At 46.6% G+C, this 18,227-nt stretch overlaps 1 protein-coding gene across 1 annotated transcript in view; it reads left to right on the top strand.

Annotated features, from left to right (window-relative positions):
• Positions 1-15,397, top strand: part of ANXA11 (annexin A11) — a 29,502-nt gene extending 14,105 nt beyond the window's left edge. Inside the window, exons 8-14 of the mRNA XM_056849658.1 lie at positions 1,387-1,466; positions 2,188-2,244; positions 4,124-4,217; positions 5,193-5,288; positions 10,256-10,314; positions 13,885-14,007; positions 15,318-15,397. Coding sequence (XP_056705636.1) covers positions 1,387-1,466; positions 2,188-2,244; positions 4,124-4,217; positions 5,193-5,288; positions 10,256-10,314; positions 13,885-14,007; positions 15,318-15,377 — 569 coding nt within the window. The 3' untranslated portion in view covers positions 15,378-15,397. The remainder of the gene's footprint in view (positions 1-1,386; positions 1,467-2,187; positions 2,245-4,123; positions 4,218-5,192; positions 5,289-10,255; positions 10,315-13,884; positions 14,008-15,317) is intronic.
• The last annotated feature ends 2,830 nt before the right edge of the window (positions 15,398-18,227 follow it).

The following is an 18,227-nucleotide window of genomic DNA, read 5'->3' as shown; positions in this document are numbered from 1 at the left end:
CCGTTCGCCGGGTAAAGAGTATGGGGTGGGAGATGTGTTTTTTCTGTCCACCAAGAATCTACGGTCAACCTGCCCCTGCGGCAAACTCAGTGCCAAATATGTGGGTCCATTCCCCATTTCCCGGATCATCAACCCGGTGACTGTAGAACTCTCACTCCCAAAATCGCTAAGGCGAATTCATCTCGTATTTCATGTCAGTCTATTGAAGCCGCATGTTCCCTCCCCGGAGTGGCATCCTGAACCACTGCCTGAGGCGCCTGTGATGGTGGGGGGGAAGGAGCATTTTGAAGTTGCAAAAATCCATCATGGTTGCAAAAATCCATCATGGTTCTCTCCAATACCTAGTTCGTTGGAAACACTTCAGTCCTGCTCAGGATGAATGGGTGCGCTCGTGCGATGTTTCCGCCCCTCGCCTGGTCCGTGAATTCCATGCTGCCTACCCTCACAAACCAGCACCCGAGAACTGAAGGGGGGCCTTTGGGGGGCAGAATGTCAGGCATGGCCTGAGAAAAGGATGTTGTGGTTTCTCCAGGTGCTGGGCAAGGCCAGCTCTAGCCCTGCAAACAACGTGTTTTGACTGGACTCTGTGGGAATGCCGGTAGAATCCTGCCTCCCTGACAGCTCCTGGGAGGGGGGTTGCCATGGCATCCAGATCTACCCTGATTTGCCCTATGCTCTTTCATATATGCCCTGTACCATGCTTATAATTTTCATTAGTGTCCATTTGACTCTTAGCTTCTGTTAACCTGTGGATTTCCCAATAAATCAACTCTCTTTTGGACTGCTTGTCTAACGATGTCTGTTTATGGGATTATCATGGGACTAGAGCTGACAGTCAGCAAGACACTGCTAGTGGCCCCTGGAAAAGCCTAGCACAAGCAAGGGAGAATACCCCAGCGGGAGGGGCCAGCGTGGTATAGTGGTTAGGAGCGGTGGACTTTAATCTGGAGAACCGGGTTCGATTCCCCACTCCTCCACATGAGTGGCAGACGCTAATCTAGTGAACTGGGTTGGTTTCCCCACTCCTCCACATGAAGCCAGCTGGGTGACCTTGGGCTAGTCGCAGCTCTCTCAGCCCCACCTACCTCACAGGGTGTCTGTTGTGGGGAGGGGAAGGGAAGGTGATTGTAAGCCGGTTTGATTCTTCCTTAAGTGGTAGAGAAAGTCGGCATATAAAAAACAATTATTCTCCTCCTCCACCTCCTCTTCCTTTACCATTTGTCAGAGTTTATATTCTAAAAGTATCCATGCTTGTGTGTAAAAATGAAATAAAATTAAAAGTAGGTTGTTTTCTCCTTGTTTCTTCTGTCTTAACTTCTGCCAGTAAAGATCCCAGTAAAGCCATAAACTTTTTCAAAACAATGCTGGTTGACATATTTCTTTCAGAATTCAAGAAAACGCTGGAAGAAGCCATAAGAAGCGACACATCTGGACACTTCCAGAGGCTCTTAATCTCACTTGCTCAGGTAGATGAAGGGTGGTTGAGCTCCACCGTTGTTACTCTGGTTTTTCCGAATCGGGGCGTCTCCTGCACCACCAAGTCGGTCCCCTGGGAAACTGGCCGCACAAGAAACAGTCCTACTTGGATTCCTCTGCTAGTTGTGTGTGTGTGTGAGGGGATGGGGAAAGGTGATAATGTGCCTTTGTGTTGCTGAATGCTGCAACTGAGTCTTCGCAAAGGAGTTAGCATGGCGGTATCTATCTGGCACCGGGAAATCGAATGCAAACTCCATGCAAATCAAATGCAAACTCCTTTGCGAAGACTCAATTGCAGCATTTCCAAACGGTTCTCATTCCTACCATTCCTCTTGCTGGAGGCTGTTTTTATATGTTTCCTTTCCCCTTTGCTGGGGTTCAAAGTTCAAATGGAGAAGTATTTGCCAACGTACCACCTGACACGTAACTTTTCCAGGCAGATTATCCCATGACATTATCGTCTGTATTTTCCTCCCTGCTTTTGTAAATTGGGGGAGCGGGGAGCCAAGCTTATATTTGAATCTGAATCATAGAATACGGCTGTAAACTTACAAACAAAAATTCTCTACAGACCTGATCCCGCAAAAAATACTTTCAAACAGCAAAAAAATGGCATGATAATTGCCGAGGTGAAATTAAAGGCCTCGCTTCTCTAACTTATCACATTTGTATGTGTTGACTTAATTTCTGCCCTTTTGAAATCTTTTTCAGGGAAACAGAGATGAAAGCACCAGTGTGAATATGTCGCTGGTCCAAACCGATGCTCAGGTTAGCATGATGCATCCTAGCTGATGGGGCATTCCCCTGCTAATTTTAAGGGTCATATAGCCAAATGGGATTTTAAGTGAAATCTTCAGTGTTTTTTTAAACCCTTATATAAATGTTCTGCTTTCTTTAAACATCCCCTCCTTTTATTACAAAAGCCATCAAAAACTTTTAATTTTGAAAATGTGTAGAAGGGAGGGGTCTTATTCTCCCCGGTGTGTTATTTTCACTGGTGTGTTCTGAGAGCCTCCTCTTCTTCTCCCCATCAGCAGCTCAAGGCTGCAGTGGTTACCCCTATTTCATATCTTCTGGAACACATGGTGTAGTGGTTAGGAGTGGTGGACTTTAATCTGGAAAACCGGGTTTGATCCCCGCTCCTCCACATGAGCAGAGGACTCTAATCTGGTGAATCAGGTTGGTTTCCCCACTCCTATACATGAAGCCAGCTGGGTGACCTTGGGCTAGACACAGTTCTCTCAGAACTCTCTCAGCCCCACCTACCTCGCAAGGTGTCTGTTGTGAGGAGAGGAAGGAGATGGTAAGCCGGTTTGATCCTCCTTAAAAGGTAGAGAAAGTTGTCATATAAAAACCGACTCTTTTTCTTCTTCTCCAACAAGTTGACTCAAGTTAAAAAGGGAAATAGCAACATACATGCGAGGAGGAGAAACCTGCTTTTCTCACTGTGAGGAAAGGGCATTTTAATCTTGGGACTCTAGTCTAGAGAGCTGGGTTCGATTCCCCACTACTTCTCCTCATGAAACTTGCTGGGTGACCTTGGGCCAGTCACAGTTTTCTCCAAACTCTCTCAGTTCACGCAGAGGCAGGCAAACCACCTCTGAACATCTCTTGCCTTGAAACCCCTACCAGGGGGTCACCAGAGGTCGGCAGTGACTTGAAGGCGCGCACGCGTGCGCACGCACGCACACACACACACATGTGACTGGCCCAAGGTCCCTCAGTAAGGTTTCAGGGCAGAGTGGGAATTTGAACCTGAGTTTCCCATATACTAGTCCAACACTGTAACCACTGCACCACACTACTGCAGGTGATGTGTGAGTGAAGGGGCCAAAAAAAACCCAAATGTAGGCAGAGGGGAGGGTTAATGGGTAGCATCGTATGTTATTTGGGGGGGGGGGGGTCTTGACACAGGACTGCCCTTTTGAGCAGCAGCCCTGTGTTGTAATGTTTTCCTGCCCTTAATCGATGGGAGGGGAGGCTGCCCAATACACAGAGAAACATGTGGATAATAACATAAGGAAAGCCCTGCTGGATCAGGCCAAGGCCCATCAAGTCCAGCAGTCTGTTCACACAGTGGCCAACCAGGTGCCTCTAGGAAGCCCACAAGCAAGACATCCACAGCAGCACCATCCTTCCTGTGTTCCTAAGCACCTAATATAACAGGCATGCTCCTTTGATCCTGGAGGGAACAGGTATGCATCATGACAAGTATCCATTTTGACTAGAAGCCATGGATAGCCCTCTCCTCCATGAACATGTCCACTCCCCTCTTAAAGCCTTCCAATTTGGCAGCTATCACCATATCCTGGGGCAGGGAGTTCCACAATTTAACTATGCGTTGTGTGAATAAGTACTTCCTTTGAATCTCTCACCTTCAGCAGATGACCCCACGTTCTAGTATTATGAGAGAGGGAGAAGAGCATCTCCCTGTCCACTCTCTCCATACCGTGCATGATTTTATAGACCTCTATCATGTCTCCCCTTAACCGCCTTCTTTCCAAGCTAAACAGCCCTAAGCATTTTAAAGGGGACTAATAATTCATCATTAATGAAGGAGAAGAGTTTGGCTGGAGGACAAGAATACCATTCTGGAAGCCACTGGATCAAAGTAGTTGAATGAAAAGACCGTGTGATTTCTTTCTAGGCGCTGTACGCAGCGGGAGAAAACAAGCTTGGGACGGACGAGTCCAGATTCAACGCGATTCTCTGTGCCAGGAGCAGAGCTCACCTCAGAGCAGGTAATGTGGCCTGTGCCTGTATCTCATGCTCCAGGCAGTTAAAAAGTCAGTTGCTCATATTCCCCAACAGTTGTACTGCAGTTCAGGAAAAAGCCTTGAGTGCAGCCTGTTTTTTGTCTTTTGAAATGCCCCATCTTCTTTTCAGTGGACAAGCAATATTTTTGATTTGACCGATGTCAAGTGGGCTTGCCTGCTGTGGTCTGAAGAGGACTTTGGTGCCTTTCAGGGCCTTGCTAATTTTGCTTGAGAAGATGGCGGTCCAAGACCCAATCATCCAAGTTTCCCTCCTAGGCAGGCCTATTGCCACCATGGCCCTTACCTCTTGGTGGGCAAGTAGGAAGCCAGGAAATTTTCTGTTAAAGAGATCAAACCCTGCTTTTTTGGTGGTGGGGGGGGATGCTTAAAGTGTACAATAATAAAAGCAACCTTCCCCCTGCTTCAGGAGGAACGGTGTAGCCTCCTAGTCACCGGATCTTTATGTGAACTTAGGCAGATCCTGAGAGGGAGGGCAAGAAGGGTTGTGTCAGTGTTCGGCTCTCTTGGCCCCTTCTTACAAGCCCAGGGTAATGTCGATCACCACTTTAGGATCAGGAGGCAACTTGCCTCCAGGCCATCTTGGCCAGGGATTCTGGAGGGTTTCCCCCCGTCTTCTGGGCATGGAGTAGGGGTCACTGGGTGTGCGTGTGTGTGTGTGAACTAGTTGTGAATTTCCTGCATTATGCAGGGGGTTGGACTACATGACCCTGGTGGTCCCTTCCAACTCTATGATTCTATGATCCTTGCTTGAATCGCTCCTGTCACAGAATTGTAGCCATGGGAGAAGCTGCCCTTGACCCCAGTACCCCTCTCTGGGCAGTTGATCAAGAGATAGGGGCCTCTTCCAAGAGCAGGGGTTTCATACTTCTAAATTTAAGGTGTATTGTGATCTCCGTACGAAGAGTAGTGACTCTTTTTTTCTCCTCCTCTCCTGTACAGTTTTCAATGAATATCAGCGGATGTGTAACCGTGACATTGAGAAGAGCATAAACAGAGAAATGTCTGGAGACCTTGAACATGGGATGTTGGCAGTAGGTGGGTACTCCTCTCGAGGGTATAGATGACATCAGCAACTTAAAAAAAATTGTGGTAGCATTAGTTTGAAAAGGCTGCCACTGCCCTGGAGAAAGACACTTTGACAAAATGGTTTTTGCTGGTTTTTGCCGAAGAGCTGCTTGTGGTGAGCACCTCCTGGCTAGCAGCTGTGACCTCACCAACCTAACAAACGTTTTGTAACTGTCTGTGAACGAATCTCTCTCTCCCCCCTTCTCCCTGGGTATGGTGAAAGATAAATAAGTATATAAACACAGATATGCCACTTTAAGATCTGTGTCTTTGGGTAAGTGGGCAGCAGAAGAAGAGGGGCAAAACTAAAAGCAAATCCAACATCTGGCTTGTATATAGGGTTGCCAGCTCCGGGTTTGGAAATACCTGGAGATTTTTGGGGCAGACCCTGAGGAGGGTGGGGTTTGAGGAGGGGAGGGACTTCAGTGCCATAGAGTCCAATTGCCAACATGGCCATTTTCTCCAGGGGAACTGATCTCTATAGGCTGGAGATCAGCTGTAATAGCAGGATATCTTCAGCTGGTACCTGCAGATTGGCAACCCTACTTGTATATACAGTGAGGGGAAAAAGTATTTGATCCCCTGCTGAATTTGCCCGTTTGCCCTCTGACGAAGAAATGACCAGTCCATAATTTTAATGGTAGGTTTATTGTAGCTGTGAGAGACAGAATAACAACAGGAAAAACCCCAGAAACCCAGAAGACAAACGTCAGAGATTGATGTGCATGATAATGAGTGAAATAAGTATTTGATCCCTTTGCAAAAGATGACTTAGTACTTGGTGGCAAAACCCTTGTTGGCAATCACAGAGGTCAGACGTTTCTTATAGGTGGCCACCAGGTTTGCACACATCTCAGGAGATATTTTGTCCCACTCCTCTTTGCAGATCCTCTCCAAGTCAGTAAGATTTCGAGGCTGATGTGTAGCTACTCGAACCTTCAGCTCCCTCCACAGATTTTTGATGGGATTAAGGTCTGGAGACTAGCTAGGCCACTCCAGGACCTTAATGTGCTTCTTTTTGAGCCACTCCTTTGTTGCCTTGGCCGTGTGTTTTGGGTCATTGTCATACTGGAATACCCATCCCCGACCCATTTTCAATGCCCTGGCTGAGGGAAGGAGGTGCTCACCCAAGATTTGACGATACATGGTCCCGTCCATTGTCCCTTCGATGCGGTGATGGTGTCCTTAGCAGAAAAACACCCCCAAAGCATAATATGTCCCCCTCCATGTTTGACGGTGGGGATGGTGTTCTTGGAGTCGTAGGCAGCATTCCTCCTCCTCCAAACACGGCGAGTTGAGTTAATGCCAAAGAGCTCGATTTTGGTCTCCTGACCACAACACTTTCACCCAGTTCTCCTCTGGGTCATTCAGATGTGCATTGGCAAACTGCAGACGGGCCTGTACATGTGCTGTCTTGAGCAAGGAGACCTTGCGAGCTATGCAAGATCTCAGTCCTTCACGGCGTAGTGTGTTACCAACTGTTTTCATAGTGACTATGGTCCCAGCTGCCCTGAGATCATTGACAAGTTCCCCCCGTGTAGTTCTGGGCTGCTTCATCACCGTTCTCATGATCATTGCAACTCCACGAGATGAGATCTTGCATGGAGCCTCAGACCGAGGGAGGTTGACATTTAGGGTTAAGGTTGTTACCTTCTCACCAAGCTGCTTGGCAATAGTCTTGTAGCCCAGTCCAGCCTTGTGCAGGTCTACAACCTTGTCCCTGACATCCTTGGACAGCTCTTTGGTCTTGGTCATGGTGGCTAGTTTGGAATCTGATGGATTGATTGCTTCTGTTGACAACAGAACCCTAACCCTAACCCTAATCTGGCTGGTTGATAGGGGATCAAATACTTATTTCACTCATTATAATGCACATCAATCTCTGACTTTTGTCTTCTGGGTTTCTGAGGCTTTTCTGTTGTTCTGTCTCTCACAGCTACAATAAACCTACCATTAAAATTATGGACTGGTCATTTCTTCGTCAGAGGGCAAACGGGCAAATTTAGCAGGGGATCAAATACTTTTTTCCCTCACTGTAAGCAAAGGGAAGTCATGAAGCAAGGCTCTTCTCAGGAATAATACAGTATGAAATGTCTTTATTTCTCTGCTGGTAGAATTGCTGTCTCTTCAGCAGAGGCGGTGAAGCTGGTAATTCGTGTTTTCTGTTTCTTTGGAGTGACTCGGCGGACCTGCTCATGGTTTTAACAAAACAACACAATTAACGTGCCCAGGGAAGTGGTTGAAGCTTCCCAGAGCATGTCCTTTGGATTTAGTAAATAGAGGAGAGGAAATAAAAACAGTTGGCCTGGTGAATCCCGCTTGTGCTTCCCTTCTCTTCTGTAAACAGAAATATCTGCCTCCGCAGCGTGTGTTTTGAATTGGGGTGAGCGTTGTGAGGTCCTTTCTGGCAACGCAGATTAAAGAATTTCCTGGACTAAAGATCCACCTATCCTACCATGAAGCACTTGGGTATCAAGTTGCAAATCCAAAATTTGCAGTGCAGAATGCACCCAATGTCAGCATGTACAAACCAGTCTTCACTTGCTATTTTTCTTTTAAAAAGAAAAATGAGAGTAATTTATGAAGGCAGTTGTTAAGGTTAGCAAGGTTAACCTGCAGGATAAGACAAGCCTTTGTAACTAGAGAAGCTGACGTGCCCAGTAGGAAGTCCTCCGTTCAAGTCTCGCTTTTGACATGCTCAGGAGCTAGCCTTGGGCAAGCTGTTAGCCCAAGCCCTCCATCTGTCATGCAATGCTAGTCCTACTGGCCTGTCTTACAGGGTCGTTGTAAGGCTTGCTGAGGCGTGCATATGTGAAGTGCCATGGACCCTTGAAATGTACTATGTCCAGGCCAAATGATGATTACCCTTTTAAAAAAATGATTTTACTCCCTTTGCATGGTGCCTGCCAAACCTAACTGAAACCGTATGTGCTTCTCTTTGGCTTTGTTAAAGCTTTCAGGATTGCGTCGATGGTAATCTTATGTTGTGCTTTTGCAGTGTGAGTGCCTGGTGTTCATTGCTTTGCATTTATGCTCTGAAATGTATGTCATGTTCATCAATTTGTTACACCCTTGCTGTCAAAAACAGCAACGACATTCCTCTCATCTGGTGGCCGTAAACATTTGCATTGATTATTTCCACCTCCATAAAACGTTAACACACACACGAAAGATGTGAGTTGATACTTGTTTGGATTGCATGCCTGTGTGTGTATATCGTATACAAGATGGATTTCTGTCTTTGTTTTGGAGTGTAGGTGATGAGTTTTTCCAGTTTCATTTGTTGACAGATCTCAACTCCCAGGCAAGAAAAACAGATTCTGGTCTTTTATTCATGGCTGCTTCCCTCACCATCACACCTCCGATGACTTCGGGTCTTTGCATTGATTAAGAATGCCGTTTCGGTTTGCCCTCATTTTCAGAGACCTGTTTTATCTCAAATTTGAAAACTTGGGCAAAAGACAGGAAAATGCAGGGGGGGAGAGCAAGGCGACTTCTGACTGTTGGAAACGGCAGGCTTAATCAGTGCAAAGACCCGAAGTCGTCAGAGGAGTGACCGAGAGTGATATAGCCATGCATAAAAGACCTTAGACAAAAAGTGTGATAGATAGATAGATAGATAGATAGATAGATAGATAGATAGATAGATAGATAGATAGATAGATAGATAGATAGATAGATAGATAAAAAATTCAGGGCAGAGAGAACTCTAAAAGTGGCAACCTTATAAAAGCAACTGAGAATAATAAAGCCTGTGGCTCAAAACAACAGAGTTAAAATACCAAAACTCAAAATTTAAGAAGTGCAGAATAAAAATGATTCTGAGAAGTATAAAAGCAAGTTTACAGAATTCCACCCTGAAGTCCATACCCACCTTCAGCGCTCTCAAAAACTATTGTCTGTCTCCAGCCTCTGTCATATAATATACTGGGGAAAGATCTAGATTTTTGAACTAAAACCTTCATAAGAAGAACATAAGAAAAGCCCTGCCGGATCAGACCCAGGCCCATCAAGTCCAGCAGTCTATTCACACAACTGCCAACCAGGTGCCTCTAGGAAGCCCACAAACAAGACGACTGCAGCAGCATTGTCCTGCCTGTGTTCCACGGCACCTCATATGATAGGCGTGCTTCTCCGAGGCTGGAGATAATAGGTATGCATCATGACTAGTGTTCATTTTGACTAGTAGCCACAGATAGCCTTCTCCTCCATGAACATGTCCACTCCCCTCTTCAAGTCTTCCAAGTTGGCAGCCATCACCACATCCTGGGGCAGGGAGTTCCACAATTTAACTATGCGTTGTGTGAAGAACTACTTCCTTTTATCTGTTTTGAATCTCTGGTGAGGAGGGGTGTTTGCAATTTAAATGCTCACAGCCCCCACCTCTCACACACAAGCTCCACCCAGCACCAAGCAAAAACCTTTCTTTAGAAGACTACAAGCAGCCTTCAAGCACCCACTCTCCCTCATACAGTCCTCACACAGCAACCTCAGTTAATGCTCCCCAGAAGCTTTAGGAAAGGCAAAACCAGCACTCTCCTCACCTTGCCAGCACCTCTGCCGCCCAGCCCAGCTGATTTACATTCAGCCTCCCTTCAAATTCTTCCTGTTGTAGAAATGTAGTCTCATGGTTCGAATCTACATCAGATGCACTTGCACAGTTGGAGGATGGAGTTGGCAAGCAGGGCCTGAAATCCTGTGCTCTCAACAAAAGCCAGATATTCAAATCTGGAGCCAGATATTTAGTTTTGCTGTGGTATTTTCCACTCTTAGCTGAAAGATGCTTCCCCCCCCCCCAACAACAACTCTCCATAATTCATTTTCTATAGTGCAAACCTGAATTTTGTGCATGGGTTAGAACATAACCAGACACTTGACTGATGAGATGCTTTGGCAGGTAACCTAAACATAGCTCATCATCTCAATTTCTTTTGCAGTCAAGTGCATGAAGAACACCCCCGCTTTCTTTGCAGAGAGGCTGCATAAGGCCATGAAGGTAAGTAAGGTTTGGAATTGCATTGGCCATTGGATTAATCTGCTGTGGTATCCACGTAGGGTTACGGCGCCTGCCAACACCTTTCCTGGCACCCAAGAAGGATTTTCAGGAAGTGGGCGGGGCCAGGTGGGGCTTTTGCCCAGCGAGGCTTCTGATTGGCTGCTGGAGATTTGATTGGCTGTGCAGTTTTTTCAAAAACTTGTTGCTGCAGCTGTCACCACACTACAGGCCTCTTCACTGTGTGACTGAAGGTAAGCGGCGACAGCCATTTTGTGCCTGGCTCCCCCTCCTGCAGCAGCCATTTTGTGACAGCCACTTTGTGGCTGCACCCTCCGCACTATATCAGCATTCCAAAGGCACCTGCAGGCTCAAAACGTCTGGGGATCCCTGGCGTAGGGTTACCCGTTATACAATTTTGTTAATACCCTGGGTCTGTTGGGAAATGGCCTGAAAGAACACTGCAGGTTTTGGGGCCCAACTGCAGTAGTGCTATAGCCTGGGGGCTTTTTTTAGCTTGCAAAGCCAACCCCTGGAGGAGGTGACTGAGAGTGGAGAGGCAGCTTATTTATTTATTTATTTATTTATTGTTTCTATGTCAATCCTGCCCTCCCCCGTCTAGCAGGGCTCAGAGCGGCTCACAACAACATACGATGCAATAATTAAAAACTGCTAAAACAACAATAGACTTGATATATTGCATTTAGAGCCAGTGTGGTGTAGTGGTTAAGAGCGGTGCTTAGGAGTGGCGGACACTAATCTGGTGAACCGGGTTGGTTTCCCCACTCCTCCACATGAAGCCTGCTGGGTGACCTTGGGCTAGTCACAGTTCTCTTAGAGCTCTCTCAGCCTCACCTACCTCACAGGGGTCATTTATGCACGGTCGCTTTAACCTCCTTTATTCCCCATTTCAGCCAGGATCAAAGTAACCCGGGTTGGGGGAAACTGTATGCATTGGCTGGAATGATCAGGGACGAACTGTGTGCTAATGGAGGCATGAATACAGAAAAGCAGTCTCCCAAGTTCAAATCAAGTCCAACCCCTTTAAATTCTGCTCTGTAATTGGCTGACTTCGCAGTACTACCATGAGAGAAGACTTCCTTCCCCCCAGACCCAATTGCTGCATAAAAAAGCATTTTAAAAACAAAAAACAAAAAATGGAGCAATCTGAAAGAAGGGGGGGTGAGAAATCCAAGCCTCGTTTTTAAAAAGCCTTTCTTTTGCTCAGAAAGAGCTCCGAGGTAGCAGGAAGCACTTGAATCCCTGCCTCTTTACACACTGCTTCGTGATTGGCTGTGAGAGAAGGCAATCTTCTGTGCTTCCCGTTTGTCTACCTTGAAGAAGGGTTTGGAAAAGGGTGGGGTGAAGCTCAGCCCAAGAAAGGTGTACGCTCGCTGTGTGGCTTCATAATGAGCCAGGAAGAACAGTTTGACTTGGTTCCAGAAGAGGAATGGGAAAAGCCGGGTTCGTTTTGCATTGAAGCAGCATTGAACTTCCAAGGAATGAGGTAATGGGCATTCCCAAAAATTTGATCCTGGCTGAAACAGGGAATAAAGGAGGGTTAAGCGACCATGCATAAAACACCAGGGTGTCTATTGCGGGGAGGGGAAGGCAAGGTGATTGTAAGCCGGTTTGATTCTTCCTTAAGTGGTAGAGAAAGTCGGGGACGGACTAAAACTAGGAACAGCACTTGCCCATAGACAATACATAACTGCCCATAGAGAATGCATGCTTACCCACTGGGAATAGTGGAAACCACACTTGCCAATAGGGATCTGTTAGACCGCGCATGCCAATAGGAATCAATGACACCACGCTTGCCAATGGGGAACTGTGAGACCACGCTGGCCAATAGGAATCAATGACACCACGCTTGCCAGTGGGGAACTGAGACCACGCTGGCCAATAGGAATTAATGACACTACGCGTGCCAATAGGGAAGCGTGGTGTCATTAATCCCTACTGGCAAGCGTGGTCTCACAGTTCCCTGTTGGCAATCGTGATCTCACAGTTCCCTGTTGGTGTCATTAACTCCTGTTGGCAAGCGTAGTCTAACAGATCCCTACTGGCAAGTGTGGTTTCCACTGTTCCCAATGGGTAAGCATGCATTCTCTATGGGCAGTTATGTATTGTCTGTGGGCAAGCGCTGTTCCTAGTTTTAGTACATCCCAGAAAGTCGGCATATAAAAAACCAACTCTTCTTCTTAAACCATGAAAGATGGCGTATTAAAATAAGCATCCCGGATTAAAATAATGAAGACCCTACAGAGAAAAAGGCAGCCCAGGTGATAACTTGGGGTAGTAGCCACTAACCCATCCTTTTCCCTACCCGCAATCCCCCCTCTCCAACTCTCCTCCGCTAAGTTTCCAACAGCATTTTTAACACCCTGAAGAGAAAAGCTACCAAGGTTGGCAGGGGCTTGGGGAAAGTGTTTGGGGTGTGTGCGCCCTCCTCTGTCTCCTTTCCATTCTCAATCACTGGTTGCTGAAGCAGTTTTTTCATGCTTAAAAAAAGTGGGGAGGGGGAGCTTCTATGTTCAAGTTAAACGTTTTTGCATGTATCCTGTAGCTTTGCCCTTGGGGTTAGCATTTGAACACATGACACTCCCTTATAAAGCCCTCCATGGCTTGCCACCAGGGTATCTGAAGACCATCTACCCTCTTATGTTTCTGCTCAGGAATTAAGATCACAGAGAGAGGGCCCTCCTGACTTCCCACCAATCAAAGAAGCTCATTTGGTGGCTACACGAGACAGGGCCTTTTCAGTGGTAGACCCATGATTATGGAACAACCTCCCCAGCGGGAGGTGCACCTGGCTGCCTCACTTTAGATCTTTATGAGGCAGCTGAAGACGTTTTTATTTAGGACTGTGTTTCATTAAAGCAGTCCTGAACTGTGATTTTAAATTTTGGTTTAGGTACTGGTGTAGTGGTTAGGAGCTGCAGTCTCTAATCTGGAGAACCAGGTTCGATTCCCCACTCTTCTACATGAAGCCGGCTGGGTGACCTTGGGCCAGTCACAGTTCTCTCTGAACGCTCTCAGCCCCACCAACCTCACAAGGTGTCTGTTGTGGGGAGAAGAAGGGAAGGAGATTGTAAACTGCTTTGGGACTCAGTAAAGGTAGACAAGAAGCAGGTTATAAAAACCTACTCTTCTCCTCCTCCTCTTTCTCCTCCTCCTCATCAGCTGTCTCGAGATCCATAGGGAAGAAAGGCAGCTAATTAATGTTTTAAATAAGTAAATTATAGCGAGTCTATCAAGGGCAGTGTGGTTGACTCTGATTGGCAGCAGCATTCCCAGGTGTCAGGTGCCATATTCTTAGGTCATCGCCTGCTCTCTGGTGCCTTTTAAATGGAGATGCCAGGGACTTGAGCCTGGGACCTTTGGCATGCCGAGCCGGAGCTGCTCTACCATTCAGCCGTGGGTCCAAGCGGAAAGGACTAGAACTTCGCACACTCGGTAGCAGCCCGCTAAGCACTCACTCGACCGGAATGAAACAATGGCTGCCTATTTGGAGTGAGGTTCGATACAGACGTGGAACCCTCATTCGTGTTTTTTGTGTGTTCTTCACAGGGAGCCGGGACCAAAGACAGAACCCTTGTTCGGATCATGGTGTCACGCAGTGAGGTTGACCTATTGGACATTCGGCAGGAATACAAGAGGATGTACGGCAAATCTCTGTACACAGACATTTCGGTAAGATGGTGGGATTTCCCACCCACCCATTCTTCCTCTTTGGATGCCAACTCCAGAGTAGAGATTAACTAGAAATGTATTTTTATTTATTTACTTCTCTTGCCTTTCTCCCCAACGGGAGATGTTATGGAAGGAAGGGGGGAGATGTCTTTGTTTGCTGGGAAACTCCCTTGAATCAGGGGTAACATGAAACTGCGTTATACTGAATCAGACCATCAATCCATCAGGGTCTTGAACCCTGGGCCCTTCTTTATACCAAGCAGATGGCTCTACCAATGAGCCACTGCCCTTCCTAAATGCACACCTGAGCTAATGAAGCTGCCTTGTAGTGAATCTGACCCTTGGTCCATCAAGGTCAGGATTGTCTACTCAGACTTGCAGCGGCTCTCCAGGGTTTCAGCCTGAGGTCTTTCACATCGCCTACTGCCTGGCCATTTTTAACTGGGCATGCCAGGGATTGCTCCAAGGACCTTCTGCACAAAAAGCAGAGGCTCTTCCACTGAGCCACAGCCCTCAACTAAGGGAAAGCACCCTGGTAACCAGCGGCTACCACTCAAGGACCTTTGGAGAACATCTAGACATGACCTGCTGTGAAGATATCCTTCTAGCATAGTACTAGACCAATAATGAAGTAACAGGGTGGAAAACCCTGGAAAATACCTGACAACAAACTAGCACTCGTGCAATCTTACATGTAGAGAAGAGTTTAAGGGAAATATCGCAGAGAAAAATATGGTACCACCCTGTCCTGGATGGCCCAGGCTAGACTGATCTCATCAGATCTCAGAAGCTCAGCAGGGTTGACCCTGGTTAGTATTTGGATGGGAGACCTCCAAAGAATCCCAGGGTCATGATGCTGAGGCAGGCAGTGGCAAAAACCCGTTAGCCTCTTGCCTTGAAAACCCTACTGGGTCGCTGTGCCAAACAGATGCTCTACCACTGAGTTACAACCCCTCCCCCCATTGCTCAAGAAGAATCTGCAGTGCATCCAGGCCCCCAAACCCCCAGAGCTCCTTGCAGCGTGGGCCCCTTGATGTGATGCAGAGGAGTAAGGCCTCCTCTGTTTTGTGCATCCCAGATCTTAGGGCGAGGTCACCCTGGTGGGATACGACTCCTATTATTCATACGGCAGCTCGGGAATGTCAGTTTTCCCCCTCAAATGATGGGGAAATGCACTTAGGTTTTGAGGATGGAGAACCGCCCTGCCGAATCCCAAGAGAGGTTGATTTTGCCTGCCTCTGTTGTGAAAGCCAGCGGGTTGGGGCTTTTCGCTTTTCCTAACACTTTTGTATTTTGGTTTCCGTTGCCAGGGGGACACCTCAGGAGACTACAGGAAAATCCTCCTCAAACTGTGCGGTGGAAATGATTAAGTGGGACTTCCTGGATTTTTGTTTTTCACTGTGTTCAAAAATATCGGCCAACTTTCCAGAGGATTCTTCCTATGCAGTGCCATGTTTTGTGAAATTATCCCAATATATCCTATTCTTTAAAATAGTATCGTACCTAACACATGCAAAAAATCCTGCTATAGTAGAAGCTTCACTGGATAATTGAGGTCGTAAATCCTTTGTTTTTTTGTTTTGCACCCTTTGTGAAAGTAATCTTTTTTGTCCGCCTGAAAGACAGTCTTTTTGTGTTGCATGGAAACATCTTCACTTTTTGTGCGTGTGTGTGTCAGCAAAAAGATTGCATTGTATCATTGTTCTAAAAAGTATAAAAGATTTGTGTGTCTGTATGGTGGATGAGGGAGGCTTCAGATTTCCATGCTGAATGTAGGCTGGATTCGAAAAGCTTGTTCTGAAGAGCGATTGGGGTGGATTCTCTCATTGTGTTCACATTGTGTGGTGTAGTGGTTAAGAGTGGTGAACTATAATCTGGAGAACCGGGTTTGATTCCCCACTCCTCCACATGAAGCCAGCTGGGTGACCTTGGGCTAGTCACAATTCTTTCTGAACTCTCTCAGCCCCACCTACCTCACAGGGAGTCTGTTGTGGGGAGGGGAAGGAAAGGTGATTGTAAGCTGGTTTGATTCTCCTTAAAAAGGTAGAGAGAGTCAACATATAAAAACCAATTCCTCTCCTCAATCTTTTCCTTCTCCTCCTGCATTGAGCTGTACAGTGTGAATCTGAATATATGATCCCATAACTCTCCATTCTGTCCCCAAATTAAATTGGGGGTGTCAACTGCAGGGCACTGCAGCTTCTTGACTTGTTGTTCCTTGATGAAGAAAGGTGGGTTTTTGTTCTCTGCCTCTTCCCTATCAATGCATAAACGAGGTTTCCATTTGCTTTTTGTTAAGATAAGAATAACTAGTCCTCGGTTCTGGGTAGTCCTTACCCGTGTGAACTCGATATGTTAAGGAGCGTGGAAGTCAGATGTAGACTACGCTTTTCTACGCTTTTGCACGTGGTGGATTTGGTCCGTTTCAGCAAAGGGAAGGGTAGGATCCAGCTCGCACTTTACAACGTTCTGGTTCATTTAATAGGAGGGAGTTTCCAAAGCGTCGTAACTTTTCCTGTTGAAAAGCAACTCTTCTGAACAGCCTTGACCTGGGTAGTCCAATCTCCTTCGAGTGGTTAGTACATGGATGGGAGATAGTAAGCCAGTTTGGTTCTCCTTGAAAACGTAGAGAAAGTCGGCATATAAAAACCAACTCCTCTTCCTCCTCCACATGAAGGTATTTTTCCTCCATCTTAGTTCGGTTTTCCTGCTAGCAACCTACGTTGCCCATTTTGAAACTGCTACACTGGCTGCCAGTCTGCTTCTGAGTTCGATTCAGAAACAGACTGGCCACCAGTGTAGCAGTTTCTGAACTATTTGGAGTTCCGAGATGTGTTCCGAACGCTCTCCTCCGATTAGAAACTGGAGTGATTTCTTTGGCATCCAATATGTGGATCCAAGCACTTAACTATTGGCTAAAACTCATGTTCAACCCTACTGGTCCAACCCCTCTGATTCTAGCTGATAATCACTGCTCAACTTGGCAAAGTGCAATAGAGAAGATGCTCCAGAAACGCGGCCTCTTCTCAAGCCATATTGCCATTGGGACACCAAAAAGCCAAGGAAACAATCAAAGAGAGACTCTTGGACCATGCCCTTCAATCAGATAGGGCTCAGATTCATAAATATTCAACCATCTTGCAATACATCAAACCTTTCCACCCTGCAAACTATCTCGGATTCATGGAAGTATCCAAATATCGAAGGGCCTTTACTCTTGCTCTTTTCAATGCCTTACCTTCAGCTCTCCTGGAAGGCAGGTATCTCCATACTCCCTTTCATCAACAACTATGCCCATGCAAAACAGAGAAAGTGGAAACAATAGAACATGTTCTGCTGCAATGTCCCTTCTGCAATGACATAAGATCACAGTACATCCTCCCTGTATTGTCATCCTTTCCCGGGAGATCAGAAGAAGCTAAAGTTTCCCTTCTCTTAGCAGACTCCTCTTGGGAGATAACCATTCAAGTAGCCAAATTTTGCCTCCGGTCTAGTGGGATTTGTAAACGGCTAATTGAAAACCCTTCCCCATAGAAGATCTTTCCTCCTCCTCTTCAAATCATCCCTCCCAGAATCATCAACTGTTATTATTTTATTATTTTAACCTAACTTTGATTTTTATTCTGAGCTGGAAATAAAAATTCAAGGTGCTGGTTATGACCCACATATTTGAAAAACCGTCTCCTTCCATATGTCCCCGTGCACCAACTAGGGTCGCCAGACAGCCCTCTGTTGGCTTTCTCACCACTTAGGATGGCCCGTCTGGCATTGGCCAGAGCCCCCGGGGCCTTTTCCATCGTGGCTCCAGCTCTGTGGAACGGGCTCCCAGAAGAGGTGAGGGGGGTCCCCTCCTTGGAGATCGTCAGTAAGGCCGTTATTGATGTTAGCTGGAAGTGTTTTTTCTTAAACTATTATCAGCTGACCCAGACAACAGGGAAAGGAGGGGGTATAAATATTTAATGTATAAATAAATAAGCTGTCCTGTAATGTCATGCTCTGATTGTTCTTTCCCCATTCTCCTGTATGCTGTTTTCCAAACCTGCTTCACTACAATCTTTTTGGGAAGAGTGTGTTAGACCACATGGGTGCATGGTCCCTAGGGTTGCCAGCTCCAGGTTGGGAAATACCTGGGGATTTTGTGGGTGGAGCCTGAGGAGGGCAGGGGTTTGGGGAGGGGAAGGACTTCAGTGCCATAGAGTCCATAATGCTATAGAGTCCAC

Source organism: Euleptes europaea, chromosome 5 (assembly GCF_029931775.1).
Source record: "Euleptes europaea isolate rEulEur1 chromosome 5, rEulEur1.hap1, whole genome shotgun sequence".
NCBI classification, from domain to species: domain Eukaryota; kingdom Metazoa; phylum Chordata; class Lepidosauria; order Squamata; family Sphaerodactylidae; genus Euleptes; species Euleptes europaea.
The sequence above is the reverse complement of the archived record's forward strand: the minus strand, read 5'-3'. Positions and strand labels throughout refer to the sequence as shown.